The 17,150-nt window shown below is 41.9% G+C and overlaps 1 protein-coding gene across 8 annotated transcripts in view; it reads left to right on the top strand.

The window, feature by feature from the left end:
- peak1 (pseudopodium-enriched atypical kinase 1) overlaps positions 1-16,254 on the top strand; it is a 113,225-nt gene extending 96,971 nt beyond the window's left edge. For 6 of the 8 annotated variants that reach the window (XM_022210608.2, XM_051951754.1, XM_051951753.1 and 3 more), the window contains 3 exons: positions 1,323-1,570; positions 7,545-8,359; positions 12,156-16,254. In XM_022210608.2, the coding sequence (XP_022066300.1) occupies positions 1,323-1,570; positions 7,545-8,359; positions 12,156-13,547 (2,455 nt within the window). In that variant the 3' untranslated portion in view covers positions 13,548-16,254. Of the gene's footprint in view, positions 1-1,322; positions 1,571-4,003; positions 4,282-6,156; positions 6,546-7,544; positions 8,360-12,155 lie in introns of those variants that run through there. The other 2 variants (XM_051951759.1, XM_051951758.1) reach the window with 2 other exon arrangements.
- The last annotated feature ends 896 nt before the right edge of the window (positions 16,255-17,150 follow it).

Genomic DNA, 17,150 nt, shown 5'->3' with positions numbered 1-17,150 from the left:
TACTTGAGATCAAAATCTCAAAGTTGTATCTTTAAATACAAAGTGGTATCTCACCTTGTCAGACATGACAGCAAAGACAGTATAATAATATGGCGATGCTCTTTGGCCCCTTGGGGAAGTTGTGTTTCTGTCACTTCCTGAAGGAGACACGTACAGTATGTGGCAAATTGCCCGTGCAACTTGCATCTGTGACAGAAACGAGCTGCAGCATACAAGTCTCTTCATACCATCCGCGGGGCTTTCACACTGTGATTGGTGTGATTGGAGTTACTCTGTTACAATCTGAGCTCTCACAGTGATAACACACTATGAGTAAGTGTAAGATGACCCACATATCTAGCGGCCACAACTCAGTTGGGCCACTGTCAGTACATTATGAAGACATCGTCTCCTGTTGTAATAGAAATGATATATATTCTCTTACTGAGGTGACAGTTTCTATCAATATCACTGCCTGTCAAGACAAGGCTATCACAGTTTTTTTTTTTTGTCTTATCCATTTTAGGCTTCCTGATTCATGAGCTTACTCTGGGTGTTTAAATGAACTCCTAGATCGATCTTAAAATCTTTCTTAAAACACTAAATAATGAAGCTAATAATCCCACTGAAGTCTGCCACCTTGTCATCACGCCTGTTATCAGTGTACTGTGGCAAATTTAGATGAAATACATCTCACCTCTTCAAACACCTTAAATCATCGCCACCTGCAGTCACAGGGCTCTTCAGAACATATTATCACACTCCACTGTGGCCTGTTTTTTGTCTTTTTCTCCCACTTTCCCTCAGGCGCCATATGTGTCGTTGCATATAAAACGCATCAGGCTTCAAAAGACCGACACTTACAGCTGTTCTGTCTCCGATTCATCACTTGCTGAGAAAGATGGAGTGTTCTGATGAAATGAAGCACAGGCTGATTTTAAAGATTGAAACAACTGACCAGATAAGAACATTGTTGTATCTGGTGTGTTCATATCCTGTGATGCTAGATACTGTACAGCTATGTGTCACAGTTAAAATGAATGATGGCAGATAAGTCCTAATCAATAGCAGTTCATTTATAATCCTGCAACACTGTTGTCTTTGCAAACAGAGTTCCCGAATATCGTCCAGCTTCTTTTGTGACTTGTTTTGCAGATATTTCTTGCAAGGATGAAGCCGTGTCATTAAGAGTGCAATACACAAATCAAAGCAGCGGGGGAAAAATATTCTCAGAGAGGAGAAAGAGCGTAAAACTACATGTAACGAGAAACAAGTTAATGGAGCGAATATTCCACATTTTCATAACTAAATGAGCCATGCCTCTCTCTCTCTGTCATGTGCAGCCAGATACCAGTCAGTGCCAGCAATGCCAGGAATCGGGAGTTACCCAGTGCCACCTCCTTGCCTGCCAAAGTGAATCTGGGGCTGCTGCTTGGGGAGGGCGAGGAGAGCCATGCCAACCAGGTTGCCCCTCCAGCTTCAGCCAGCGAGGGCAGCACCAGCCTCGGAGAGCCTGAGGAGGACGGGAATCACTCTCATCACTCTCACTCTCCTGCCTCCAGCCAATGCAGTGCCACTTACAGCAATCTGGGTAAGAATGCCAGATGCAAGATGTGGATGGCCTCTAAAACTGGTCTGTTTGTAGGTTTGGATGAGTGCTATAGACAGGGGGCATACAGTTTAAAACCATACTTATTGTGTTGTGTAGGCAAGTGTGGTTGCTTTTATTGTCCAAACTAGCAGGTTTTGTCTGTGTAAGAAGGATTTTCTGCTTTGTGTTACAACAAATCTTTCCGTTGCATCTTTAAACTGCTTTTCACCCGGATTTTGTGTCGCGGTGTTCCCGAAACGTACAGAAAAGGTGAGGTAAAAATACAAAGAAGCTGCAGATCATGCACCAAAATGAGATTAATGGAAAGCTATACATGTTTGAACCTGGCAGTCTGTAACCTGGAAACTCTTTGCATATGCATACATATATATATATTTTTTAATGACAAAGATATGTTTTTGTAAGGCTTCTATTTAGTATTGTTGTTAGAGTTTCTAACCAGTAGATGAATATTGCTACAACCTGACACTCTTCAGTTTGTGCAGTTTTTTCACTCTTTAGAGGCTGATTTGACTTTTCTCCTGCATCAGCACACCTCCTCATTTGACAAGTCATAATTTATTCCCTGCTAAAACAGCTGGAGCTCAAAATCTCGACACATCTTGTCACCCACAAGCCTGTAGCTTGGTATCTCAGACAACTTCAGATACATCATTTCAACTAAAGGTGCAACGTCGTGTCCCTACTGTTAATGCCTCTGTTAGTGAAGCTGATTCTGTCTGTGTTTCAGGGAGGGGCCCTGCTTCAACTGATTTTTTTGGGGGGCTTTCGTTCACATGACTGCCATTTTCTAAATCTTATGTATTTCCTATTCTGTCTCATTGTGTTTGTCTCGTTTATTTATTCTGATCACAGTACTGCTTTTAATGTCATAAAAGCTTTTACCCTTCTATATAATTTGAACCAACTTTCTTTGTTATCCAAATTATCCTAATTGTTTGATCTGACATGAAAGTTTTGAAGTTCAGTGTGGAAAAGGTTTGTGTGGAAAAGGCGCCTCCAAAACCTGAATGATTAACTTGCAGGGCTTTGACTACTCTGCAGTATCTTGTACATTAGTGCAGAGGTGTAGTAGGTGTTTTCTAGTGAATATAAACAGATTCAGTTGCAAATTAAAAGAAGACATTTTGTGTAACCTTGGACTTGTTGTATACAAGAATACGCGGAGTAGAATCAAGACAAAGAGAGACTCGAAAAATACTCATTTCTGAGTTTGGTGCGTCATCCTCAATCTGCGTTACATCATTTAAAGTCAAAGAGTGGCATAAAAATATCTTAGCAAAGGTCTCCTTTGCTATAGGGTGGTCTATCTACTAGAAAAAGCAAGGAATAAGCCACTAATTGGGAGACATTGCAACAAATTCTTAACTGCTAGGCATCAATAATCTCACATATTTTATCCCAAAAAGGCTAAATCTATCCAGGACACTAATGATCTGTTTACAGTTTAGGTATTTTTCATGTGGACATGACACCATTTAAATTTTGAGGAGTATTATATTCCTGTAATTTCCATGACGATAAAGTTCCTCTGTAACAGTCCTTTGCCCGTAGCCTGCTTTTGACTTGTTGCCAATTGACATTTCATCTTTAAACTCAGCAGCTCGGTAATTCAGGTTTGCTGGTGGTCTAACAGCGATCACGTAATACCAGGCTTTCGCAGGATGGGAGAGGTAGGCACGGCTGTCAAACACTGCTAGGCACTTAAAACATGAAGCTCCGTATGTGTGGGAAAGGATCTCTCAGTGATCAAGTGGTATGTGAGAGAACAAGAAATAGAAACACAAAGTGATGGGGAGGAGAGTGTGGGCTTGTGGAACAGACGCACTACCGAGGCACTTCACTGTGTGTTTCCACATGTGGATGTGTGATATTTAAAATGTGTGTGCATCTTTTTCTACATGCTTAAAGATTCATTAGTGACAAAATGTGTGTCTCTCATTGTTGCTGTTGCATTAATTAGGCTCTTTTTTTTACAGTGTAGGTGCAAACAGGGCTTGCGGTGTTTGTTTACTCAGAATACACACTGGCTCTTGGATAGATATATTGTGATGGTGTTAAAAGCTCCCTGGATGACACATTATGAGCTGCCTGCAGTCTAATTCTGCTCTCCTTGCTGCACTCTGCTAATGAGGGACGTGATACAAATGTGTGTTTGTCTGTGTCAAACGTTGTATGTACAGTACATCATTTTTGTTTGGGGTGGTGGGGGGGATTTGGCCTTCAAGGCACACACCCGCTGCGTTAAGACACAGCCACAGAGTGCGATGCCTATTTTAAGTCCTTACATCTATCGTTCCTTTTCTACTTGTCATGATTGGTGGAAGGGAATTGATTTGCTTTTCCTCTCTCTGCTCTTCACTTTTGGCTGCAGCACGTTCTCTGTTCACACATTTTAGTGTAGAATCACTTTTCAAACACAAGTGCCTCTCTCTCTCTGAGTCGCTATCATACAGTATACACGCACTTGTGTTTTAATCAGAGCATCAGGCAGTAGGAGGCAGAGCGCTCACCGCCTCACTCAGTGAGAAATCTCCAGTATTGGTGGGAGCGTTGAGCCTGCCTGTTGGCACTAGCGACTCCTCGCTGACTCTCAGGGATGGACGTAGAGAAAAGCATTTCACTCTGCCTCCCTGCGCAGCTGCTGCATCGCATTTAACTAAAAACTTTGAGGCATTAGTGGAATTGAGGTAGGCTCGTTTTACTTGTTTTGCCTCCTTGTCTGTCATTTTTCACCTCTGTCACCACCTGTCTCCTCGGCATCTCTGTTTATTCCGTCGCTTGTTTATGTTTTGCCTTGTCTGTCACTTCCCCTACTTTTACCGCCTCGAGCCACCCACTCTGCTGCTCTCGCTTCATTCCTCCCCCCCGGTTCTCTTTATTCTACCCACCTCCTCCATCGCTTCCTCTTGTTGCAGTGTCAGACTTAGTTTTGTTGCAGCATAATGACTGAGCAGTAAATCTCTCTAATACGGCAACAAGTTCCCTCTTCCCGTTACAAAGAAATGCTGGGGAATCCTGGTCTCTACAGTATTGATTAGAATGCTCCATTATGGCATTTTCAGTAGTATTCAAATATATAATGCAAGTCAAGATTAAGAACAATGTAGAAAGTAATCTTTGAAAATTGTAATTCTTTATCCTTACTCTGCTGGGGAAGGTGTCTCACAAACCATTTTACTGTAATTACCTCTGTAACAGATGCAGAGATAACATTTGCTTGATTTTTTTATTATTATTATTATTTTTTAATCTTGATGGTATTCTGATCATGGGTTGTAGGGAGACTGTCACTTCGAATATGTGTTCACACCTAGTTTGGGACCAACAGCAGTGACAAAATAGCTATCTATCAAGCTGTATTTTCAAGGGTCTGAGTCTCTCTCTGCTGTTTCATCTCCAACACATAGACACACGTCAAAAGAAGTTTAGGGTAACAACAGTGATATTTACATGACTAAAAATTTATTTTCTAGTCATAGCTGTCCGTATCAGTTACTGCTTTTCTGAAACATTTTTCCAGGGTTCTATACTGGCGTTTTGCTTCTGTCACACTGTCATTTTGTTACACTTTGTTGAGCTGAATTGCCAGGCACAGACAAGACAGCAGGTTAATTTCACAGTAAGATTACAGCTTTTTGTGTAGTTATGTAAAAAGGCTGTTTCATTAAAATTGCAGATTTGTGCCTCTTTTACAAGTTGAGGAATTACACACAAAAGACCACTGAAAACTTTGTAAAATTGGTGTGTTTCTATAATTTTGTTGATATTTGCTGAAGTAAAAGTAGCTGCTTGGATAACTGATTATTCATTTCAATTATTTTAAAGAAAAATCTTAAAACATTTGATTGTTTCTAATACTCAAACATGATGATTTGGTGCTTTTATCTGTTTCACAGCTTTGCACATTTACCGTGCTCTGAGAAATTGTCATGAACTTTTAGTATTTTTGATATTTTAATTATTTGTTTGATTAATCAGTGACGCAGCATGCAACAAACTGAGTTAGTCTTATGTAATTTAGTTAAATCACAGGCACATTGCTGCAACAGAAGATCCCTACGACTGGACGAGAGAGACGCTTGCTTTCTTGGACGGATTATTGCAGATTGGCGGAGGGACACATTAAATATATTCATTCCAGGGAGGATTACCAAGACTCATTTACTTTATCCTGACTGCTCTGCCTTAAGGCTTCTACTGCTGCATTCTTAAGATGATGGCAGCGTGACATACACGTGGGGAGTTACTCATACAGTTTAACGAGAATTTGTAATCAGTAGCATTTGTACTGTACAAAGAGAAACGGTTTGTTCAAGAAGATGCCTTTACCGTAGGGACTGGGGAAAGTAATTCAGCAGAAGAGGTGACTTGAAAGACATCATCGTCTAACACCCAGCAGGCTCTCAGTATAATCTTCCAAGAAATTGGGGTGTTCCCTGGTGAGTTAAAGCTGCGCAGTAGGGTTGTCTGTGACCTTGTGCACCCACTTAGTTAAAGCTACCAGGCTGTTTCATTCCCATCATGCAAATGGCACAACCCCATTGTTCTTTTCATTTTGTCAGACACTTGTCTTTGACCCATCTGCCTCTGTGGTCCTCAACTCCAGAGAACATTGAGGGACTTCAATCAACCCCTCAACCCTCCAATTCCCTCCTTCCAGCGTCTCAGAAAAATAAGGTCACGTCAAGCCACTGATAAATTTGCTCTCCGTGCTGCCTCTTTAAGCCTCACTGCAGAACAGAACTGCAGATTGAGACAGGCAGCTGGATGGTTGCAGGGACGACTTGTGCCCAGCTGTCCTGCTCTCTGGCTTCTCCTCAGGGCCAGCAGTTCCCTCACGTGCCACAGCACACAACCTCACGTCAGCCTCTCGTCTTCATTAGAGGCAACAAGCCAGTGGGCCACTTGAAATGCCATGCGAGAGAAACAAGCAGCTCTGGGGAAGTCAAAGGTGAAAGAGTGTGCATTTGTTAGTGTTTCCAGGTTTTCTTTTGATACCCATTTTGTCTCCTTTGAATTCGAGCTGCTCTTTATGAAAGTCACATTCTGTGTCATCACATTTGATATCAGTCTTCTTTTATGTGTTTTATCTTTAAAGATCCTTTTCTTTAACAGACCATAGTAGGAGTTTCAACTGTCACAAAGGCTTAGAGTGTCTCTTGATAGTAAGAATCACTTAAAGGCTCTATGAAGTACCAAAACATTTTTTTCTTGTTAGCCAGTCAACTATTTTCTTCTAACAAGAAAACAAATTGAAAAGAATCAAAGCATAGACATGAAAGCTAAATCTGTCTCAACAGCAGCAAGTAGCTGATGCACTTAAAAGAAAGACTCAGTATCTTAAGATATTTTTCTTTTTCCTTCTTCGAGCTGATCTTAAACTGTCTGAGGTAGAAGATGTATTCACATTTTTTTACTTAAGCAAAAGTTGCAAAACAACTATTTGAAAACACTATATGTAAAGGTTCTGCCTTTTATAATGTTACTCAAGTTCAGAAGCACTGCTGTTGTGCATTTGCCAATGCATGTAAGGAAAATTTTAGTTTGTAGTTGTTGTTTTTTTAACAGATTAACAAAGTGGTTGTTTAATCTGTAGCAAGGCAGCATGGTTGATATTTATGTAAAAACTGCAAGTCCCTTTAACTAACTTGTTAGTGTGCTTTAAGCAGCAGATAAATGTAAGGGAGTAAAATGTGTAATATTTTTCACTGAAATGTGAGTACTTTGTGAGGCTTTGTGGAATATAGCAGAAATACTAAAGAGTTCATTTCCAGCAATGCATTCTCCCTGGGTTGGTAACCATAACTACATTATCGTGTAATTTTGTTTTCCCAGTACTGAAGTCTAAATTGGTTTTTAATTCCATTCCTTTTTACACAGTGCAGTCTGCCAGTTTGAATTTTCTTTGATTCATATCTTTGCAATGCACATTATCTTTCCTCTCTTCCAGGTCAATCTCGAGCCAACATGATCCCCCTGAAACAGCCGCGGAACATCAAAGCCTCCAATGATACTTTGGCCTCCATCGATCTGGACGGCCTCGCTGACCAGCCGGCGCCTAAAGCCACGCCCCCACCACTACCCAAGAAAGCAGTTCCTCGCTCCAGTACTGAGCCCAGCCTGGGAGGCAAAGAGCCAATCCAAGGACCCCTTAGACCCAGGGCTGAAGCTAAACCAGGGGGCACCAACCTGAGTGTGGCCAACCCTCTCTATGACTTGGACTCCACCTGGGAGACAGCCAGTCAGAGCTCCTCTCTCAGCTCAGAGCCTCATCGAGCCCACGACCACGAGAGTGGCGACTCCTTGGAGAGGCCATCTGCTGCCGCGGCTCACAGCAAGGGCCGCCTGGCTAACAGCGTGTCCTCTCTGATAACTCAGCCCACCCCTGCTGCACCCAGTGCCACCACCGGCAGAGAGAGGAGGGTCTACCCCAGCACAGAGTCTCTGGCTGGGAGGGGACGGACAACAGGTCGAGGAGCTGGTGGAGGAGGCTCCAAAACCCAGAGACCTGCTCTTTACAGGGGCTTAGACAGCTGGGATGAGGTGGTGGGGAGGATCAGGGGGCTCCACACGGACACCCTGCGGAAGCTGGCAACGAAGTGTGAGGACCGTTTCATGGCTGGCCAGAAGGATCATTTGAGGTTCGGCACTGACAGCTGGTCCCACTTCAGGCTGACCACTGGGAAGCCCTGCTGCGAGGCGGGGGACGCCGTTTACTACACCGCCTCTTATGCCAAGGACCCGCTGGTCAACTACGCCATCAAGGTGAGATGCCTTTTTCTGTTTATAGATCAGGTTGTTTTGCCTAATCACGTCACTCAAATTGATCACTTTTGTTGTGATGCACAGTACAAGCCTTTTTTTTTTCTGCCAGAAGGAGAGCATTGTGACTGAAATCTGCTGCCTCTACTCTCAGGGCTCTGTCTGCAATTTATAGTCCAATTCAGTTGAGTTTTATTTAGATAGTGCCAATTCACAGCATAATTCAGGTCAAGACCTTACAGTATTATATTATAAAACACCCAATGAATCCAACAATTTCCAAGCACAAGACCGAGGCTGGAAGAAAAAAAAAAAAAGTCCCAGAATTTTTACTACAGAGCTTAGACTCAAGGACTTAGTTCAGTAATGACCTCAATAGTTGTAGTTTACTTCAAATGATACAATATACCACATACTGTGTTGATTTGCACATAATATTTAAAACCTCATATGGTCCAGAAACATTAACTGACAACCAAACTGAATCTAGTTAATCCCACTTTTAGCTCAAAGGGCTGGTCCTCAAAAACCCTGCATTTTCTACTGCATCATCTCATCACAATATTTCAGGGGCTTAGTTTTCAGCTTGTTTTTGGTTTGACATTTAAAGAAAAGTGTGTGTTTTTGTTTTTCTCGCTTTGCATTCTCCCCGCATCAAAAGGGATTTTAGATAAATTTGGCATCTTGTGGTTTTCGTCCTTGCAGTAGATTTATAAAATCCTTGTGTTGTGTTTGCTGAGGAATCTCCTCCCACTTCCTTTGCCAAGGTGAGGCAAGGTGTTTATGCTGAAATGTTGGCAGTTAAACTTTGAGCCCTTAGGGCATGACCTTGTGCAATAAAACCTGTGTGTGCATGCATTTGGGTTGTCTTTTTTTTCCTCGGTTATAATTGCGTGCGGGTAGCAGTGTTGTCCTCGGTGTGTTTATGAATGTGTGTGTGTGAGAGAAGAGAGAAGAAGTAGCGGTGAGGGTCGGGGGCTGAGCTTGCCGGAAGAGTTCTGAAGCTAAATACAAAGCAGATATGGATGAAGGTTGCATTATTCACAGGATATGAAGCTCTCTGCGCTCCAGAGTACTTCAAAGCTTTGCCTTCATATTAGCAGCAGGCTCAAGAGAAACTCTTGTTTTTTCGTGGTGCTCATCCATAAATAAGGCAACCAGGAGCAGCACAAGCAGCCAAACACAAACAGGCCCCATCTTCCCAATTAAACCGTCCCCAACTCTCCATTTGAATGCGGCCCAACTGTGCCCCCTACCTTCCCTGTAAGTGTAGCTGATCCTCCTGCAAATTAGATTTTTGGTGCTGCAGTATTTTTAAAGCTCTGCTAATTAATCACAATCCACCTCTACTCTCTAGAGTAGGTTTTAAAGTTTTACAGTGTCTCCATTAAGGAAACAAGAGGAAGCAATAAATGACACTGACTTGTCTGTCAGCCTGGAGCTCTGTGTCACAAACAACAACAACACTGCTGACAAAATATGGCATCTTTGAAGTGAGTGGTTTACAAATGTCCTGAAAGAATGATCAATATGCAGCCGTTATCTTGAGCCAGCATGTCCGAATAAATATTCAGTGAAGCGGCACATTCCTGAAGAGTTACACAGTGTGTCTGGAAGGAGCGCTCTGCTGTGAAGTTATTCAGGCTACACGCATCACAGTTTAATAAAATATATATAAATCATGTTGGAGACCTCAAAGTTTACAGTCAGCCCTAATCAAAGTAATAAAGTAAAATGATTTACGTTGTAGTAATAAACGGCCTCCTGCATACAGGTTTATAACAGCCTCGTTCATGTTCTTCAAAGGCTGAAGTCAAAAGACAAGTTTCTAAGGAAAGGAAATCATCATATTATGATGATAAAATATTCACATCATGTTGCAGTTTTACAGAAGTCAGTTGTCCAAATATATAGCTCCAAGCAGCTTGTAATAAAAACTAGCTACATTTTGTTTTTCTCGATGACAATAATACATATTCTAGTGTATGTAGGTCATTATTCATGCTATAGATGGTACAGATTCCTGTTGAACTCATAATTTATGACACGATTCATGTCAAGAGTGGCTGTAGCTTACTTATTCACCAGTTCATTTATTGTCAGAAGTGAACGATGCAAAACCTTGTATGGTAGCTTCTACTGAATGAGTTCAAAATAAAATTCTAAAATGTTCTTCCATTTAGAGCTGTATTCTAGAGTAAATCTAAAGCCTACATATTTTTTTTCATATTACAAGTACATTGTTTCGTTAAAAAAAAAAAGGACAAAGTTGGCATTTCATTTTCAACTTCAGTGTTAATTTCTGATCGAATTGGAGAGAAATCAACATCTTGTGTCTATTTAGTTTTTTTTTCTTAATTAATAGCAATTCTAAATGTCAGCCACCTGACAACAGTCTTTGATCACAACTTTGCATCTGCACCATACTTAACACTGACAGCGTTCAGGAATTCATTACTTTTTCTTGTATTATTCATTTTCCTACCAGTTATGCATTAAACAACACTCAGTTGTTGGACTGTTAGATTTAAAGGAGAGAGTTAAAATGTCACAAGACCAAACATTCCTTAGTTAAAAATCGTCAATGAATGAACGATATCGTCAGTGAATTCTCTGTCCAGATGTTTATATTCGTAAGTATTTTGGGGAGATTTTTGACGGGAAATATTTGCTAAAGTCGTTCATGTCAAATGGATTGTAATTTGACTTTTACTGATAAACTCACACCTTTTAATCAAATTTTTTTTCTTTTGTTAAACTCTTGTTCCATCCAGAATATCTCAGGAATGTGTCGTGACTTCTGCTGCGCTGTTGTACTTTAGTGAATGCAGTGCCGTGCGCAGAGAATGATCCTATCCCTGACTGGCTTTACCTCTCTGTGCTGTGATCAAAGTGTGGAAAGTGAGAAAGCTGCAGAGTCTGTCACTGTGGTTTAGGAGACGGAGTGAGGCTCTGACTGCTGCCTGTGACAGCCTCACGTCTGCTCTCTGCTGCTCTCAGCTCTATATATCATTAACGGCATGAGCGCCAGTGTTCTCGAGAAACGGAGCAGGACTGAGACTTTTCAAAGAAACAGAAAATGTTTTTCATCTTTGTGTTCTCCAGTGCATTCTTTGCTAAAGTGGGGTATTTTATTCCTGATGCTGCAGAAAGTTGCTGTTTGTTTTAAAGTCTCCCAAGGCGAACAAGAGGCAGGTCTGTTCCTAGTAAACACTGTTTTATTTTACTGAAATAAATTGCAGTCTCCTAAAAAAAATTCACATTTATAGGAATTACAGAAGCTCTGACAAGCTTTTATCAGAGAAAGATTTAAATAAAGGTGGAATTCCATGTTAAAGTTAATGACATTTTAATCATATTGAAGGGAAAGCATTCTGTTTTATTATTATTATTATCAGTAAATCCCATGAAAAGACCAAAACCAACAATGTGTTTGCTGTACTCTCACTACTCTCTGGACGACACTAGCCAGGGAAATACAAAGTTTGATGTTTCAAGCAAGTGAGCATTGTATTTTTGACAAAATGTTGGACAGAGGAGAATAACAAATGCCTTTCCTGGGGCTGTTTTTAGCCTCAGATCAATACACATCTGATGCTCAAATAAGTATTTCTGACAGCAGGACGGTGTGTGGTACTGACTCAAGATAAAGCACAATGCCCATGTTTATGGCAGGAAATAAGAATACAATGCCAAGAGCAAATCAGCAAAATTCAGCAAAGTTTTTGATCATGAGACATTTCATCTCCTCACCCTCAGACTTGACATTGATGCTAGCGTTCTCATTCTTGTCTTTCAGATCTGTCGGAGCCAAGTGAAGGAGACCCAGCAGCAGTTTTTCCACAGTCTTGCAGTGAGACAAAGTCTGGCAGTTCACTTCAACATCCAGCAGGACTGTGGACACTTCCTGGCCGATGTTCCTACCCGTCTGCTGCCCTGGGAAGAAGAGGAAGAGGAGGAGGAAGAGGAAGAAGAGAAGAATAAGGAGGAAGAAGAGCTGACGGAGAAAGAGAAGGAGATTAAGACTGACACAAAAATGACAGACTCCGCATCTGCCCCAAATGGTAAAGTAGATGAAACCCCAGCAGCAGGTCACATGAACACCGCTGGTCGCCTCAGGAGCCGAGTGGTGGTCATCACACGTGAGGTGCCCTTCCAGACGGTGGCTGATTTTGTCAGAGAAGGCTTGACCAGACACGCTCATAACCCAGAGCTTTACGAGCGACAGGTCTGTCTCCTGCTGCTGCAGCTGTGCTCCGGCCTGGAGCACATGAAACCTTATCATGTGACCCACTGTGACCTGCGACTGGAAAACCTCCTGCTGGTCCAGTGCCAACCTGGCAACCCCTGGAATCTGGACTTACTTGAGCCCAACAATAACAGCAACAGCAGCAGCTCTGGTGCGACTGCTGCCAGCGCTGCCACCGCCGCCGCAAACGCCACCTGCCCCGCCCGCCTCATCATCAGTAACTTCTCCCAAGCAAAACAGAAGAGCACTCTCATGGCCACCGACCCTGGTACGCTGCGCGACCAATCAAGGCTGGCCCCTGAAATCGTCACCGCTACTCAGTACCGCAAGTGTGACGAGTTCCAGACTGGGATTCTCATCTATGAGATGCTGCACCGACCCAACCCCTTCGAGGAGACGCCGGAGCTGAAGGAGCAGGAGTACACCTGGGCAGACCTGCCGCCGCTGCCTGTCAGGTCGCTCTACTCACAAGGCCTGCAGCAGTTGGCCAGGCTGCTGCTCACTGTCAACCCCTCTGAGAGGATCCGGATGTCCGAGGCCCGGGCCTGCCTGCAGTGCCTCCTCTGGGGCCCCCGGGAGGATTTGTTTCAGGCGCTGGGCTGCAGCAGCACTGGCCCCATGTCAGGGGCCACGGCAAGCCAGCGCGAGGCCACCCTTCAGAACTGGCTGGACCTGAAGCGGACACTGATGATGATCAAGTTTGCAGAGCGATCGCTGGACACCGCTTGCGGTGTGAGCCTGGAGGACTGGCTGTGCTGCCAGTACCTGGCGTTTGCCACCACAGACACCCTGAGCCGGGTGGTTCACATCCTGCAGCAGCCACAGCAGCAGCAGCAGCATCCTCCGTCTCAGAACCAGAACCAGCCTGTGCACCCGGCACAGAACCAAACCCAAACACATCTAGCACACGCCTTCCACCTGACTCAGTCACAGCCGCTCTGAGTTCCTCTGCCCTACTGTTACTATAGCAACAGATCCAACTCCCCCTGTGTGGTCCCTGTGCTGACGCTGAAGTGTGATGTAAGCTAATAGTCAGCTTTGTTGTTGCAGCAGCCGCAGTGCTCACCTCAAACTAAACAGCTGGTTGTGCGGTCTGTGTTTTTTTTCCATGGACAAATCAGTCCACAGAGTGAGAGGCACCATCATATTATTCTCTAATCAAGTCCAAATCTAAAGTTGATTCATAAGTAGTTGGCTCTCATCAGTGACGTCCATATCTGCCCTCCACCAGTACTAAACTGAAGAATTTACTGAATATAAGATATTTTTTCAGCCAAGCTCTGTATTAGATACAATTTGCATGGAAGCCGTCTCTAGGGTTTATTTAAGACAGAAATATAGAGATAGAGAAATGGCATAAATCAGAGTTTTTAAAGCGATACACAATAATATTCTACACAAAAGTTTCATCAGACATCTGAAAACATGCCGCAGTTCGAATCTTGGAGAAGAAATTTAAGATTGCAGCATCAGAAATTGGAGGGTTTTTTTATCCAAATTATTTAACTTATTGCATCGTGTTGTATTTTAAGCAGCAGTTTATTCTTTTGATGTGTAAAGACTAAAAAGAAAAATGAAGGGAGAGTATTTAAAATGAAGGGAATAGGGAGAGACCAGTGGTTAAAAAATCTTAACCACTGATGGAATTGTACTCTTCAAAATCAAATGTAATCTGGGTGAGGTGTTGTGTTTTCTAAACTGACACAAAAGTGGAATATGTTTTCCCACTGAAGCCAAAGATCTGCCACAAATTGTCCATTTTTAAGATAGTTTGCAAGTTTTATCAATTTTCTCTAAGATGATTGCACAACCCACTTTGACATGATGTAACAATGACTCGATTTATTATAGACTGACATGGAGACGCTTAAAATTGCTCTTAATGGTTTGAAAATTCATAACAGGCAGTCTGGAGTTGAATATGACAGAATGACACCTGTACATGTTGTTGCATCACTCTCTAATTTACACATCCACACACAGCTTTGCAGAGGTACAGCAGGTGATGAACACTGAGCTAATTTTGGCTTCACAGTTAACGCTTTGAAGATAAAACGGGACACAACCTCCCTGGCTGATGGTTCTGTCTCTCGTCGGAATATGTGCAATTAATATCTTTGTTTTGTTGTTTCCTTCGGAGGCAGCAGCACACGAACCTTTTTATAGCATTACACGGTCTTTCTAATCCTTTCTTCCATTAGTTTTGTGGCACATAAACTGATTCATTTCATTTCAATCCTGCATCTTGGAACGGTGGATGGGATGTTTCAGGGACTGCAAAAAGTTATTATTTGTCTATTGTGTTGTTTTTGTCAAGTTGTTTTCGAACGATTCTGCGTTACGGATGACATTTGCACATTCAGTTTGAATGCTGGAGCTCCTCGACAGAGACCAGAGGACACGGTGAGGCAAGAGGGACGAGAGAAGTTCCTGTGAATTTGAGGAGCTGGATCTGATTTGTTTTGCAGCGTGTGGAATGTAAAAGTTTGCCTGGACTGAAACAGACATTTGGACCTGGTCTCATCTGCTTCGGAAACAGACTTACCTTCCGATTGAACCACTTTGTGTCACATAAAAACTCTTCGCCTTGAAGACAAGCTAACTGCTCAACCACTCGCATGCTTTCAGTCCCTCCGTCCTCTTGTTATCCACCCAAAACCATGGCACCGCCTGCATTGACGCTCCCTGCTGTCACTCAGCAAATTTATTGTGCTTTAATTAAACGAGCTCTGTGTTATTGATCTTCCAGCTGGCAGTCAGTGGAAGCAGCACGTGTACAGCTTCCCCATAGAAGAAGAAACATTTTGAATTTATGACGCCCTTCCCACCCGTTTCCAAAAATACTCCACATCCAAAAGTTTACTTCATTTGCTCTGGTTAAGTTTGTACTGTCATATCCAGCCATTTAACTCGTCTCTTGCTTAAAAATACACTTTTGGGATCAGGATCCTGTGTCTGTTTTACTGCAGATGTACAATAGAGAACTTCACGGTCCACGGAGTGAAAATGAGACAAAGCAGGTGTGAGTTTGTCACTGCGTTAAAGGGTTTGTGTACTAAGGAATGTGTGTGGGACAGCACTGGTGGCTGACCTCGTGTCCAGAGATTTAAGCCTTTATATAGTATGTATAGTATAAATATATATAACCTTTATTTTAATCCACACAATATTTTGTCGAGTACGGAGCACCTCTATTTCTGTCTTTAGAGTCTAAATATCATTTATCCATTAAAGCTTTACTTGACTTTCTTTAACCTCGCATGTTTTGGGGAAAGAAAAATGGTGAGTAGTTATCACTGTCCTGTACAAGGATAAATGAAAAAAAAGAGCTTATTATTCAGTTGCATTAACACAGAGAACAATGTACAGTATTTTTACCCCTCTTGTAAATGTACCTGCTTAGGAGAAGAACCACTTTGGCTGAAGGATGACTTTCGAAAGCACCGTTGAAACACGACATTCATTTACTTCATTTTCTCTTTCTGCTTTGTTTTTTCTCCTTGCATTGTTAATTGCCACTGAACCTGAAAACAGAAGCTTTCTAAGGCTTTCTAAATATGTGTACAGTATGTCTCCTGGCCTGCCGCCATTTATTGTTGATCAAGTTAACCAACAGTAACAGAACAATAAATATATGTTTTTATATATACATTCTGTGCCCGTGTCTTATTGCTGCTTAAACAATTCAGTATGAAACAGCTGGGAACTTGACAGATTATAAAAGAGAGGAGTTTAGTCAGTGTTGACGGAGATAAAAGTTTCAAGAAGTTCCTGTTAGTGCAGCAGATTAGGACAAGGAGTCCACTGATTATTGGACTGTTTGATTATGTGATCTGGTATTTAGCACTTTTTCATTTATTTGTGTTTTTCTAACTAATTAATGATGGAATCATTTTAAAATGTGCTATCTTGGCTCTGATGCAGACGTTTCTCTACGTCTGTAGTCTCCTGGTTTTGGTCTCCAACAATGTCCCGCCCACAGCACAGTCTGATTGGTTACACATAACCAGTAACAGTCAATCAACACTGAACTAAATATTTAAAAGTTATTTTAATTAAATACATATGAAACATAAAGGCATTTCAAGGAGTTTTATATGTTGGAGTTATTTGAATTTTCACACCAAGATTGAACATTTTTACAGTAAATTTATATCTGTTCCAATTGTTTATCTGTCTCCTTTATTACTAATAATCGGTGTCGATCTTTGTATTGCAATAAACATAGAACTGGATCATTAATTTCACTCTGGTTTAAGGATTTTATTACATACTTCACTTCCTCTTGTAGATATGTTCATTGTTTGTGCGGTTAAGCTCATTTCCAGTCATTCTGGTCCTGAACTGATACAACTATTCTAACTGATAATGAGCCTTTAAATTATTTACAGTGGCCACACTAAAACTGGAAACATTAATATTTGCAGTCGTTTGGAACATCAGCCAAATGTCTGTGGCTTTTTTTTAACACTCCAAAGAAACTTGCAATCTGAATTAGGTTTTTGTTTCTCAGCAGTTATTAAGAACATGCACATTATATGTGTC

Source organism: Acanthochromis polyacanthus, chromosome 8 (assembly GCF_021347895.1).
Source record: "Acanthochromis polyacanthus isolate Apoly-LR-REF ecotype Palm Island chromosome 8, KAUST_Apoly_ChrSc, whole genome shotgun sequence".
NCBI lineage: Eukaryota > Metazoa > Chordata > Actinopteri > Pomacentridae > Acanthochromis > Acanthochromis polyacanthus.
The sequence above is the reverse complement of the archived record's forward strand: the minus strand, read 5'-3'. Positions and strand labels throughout refer to the sequence as shown.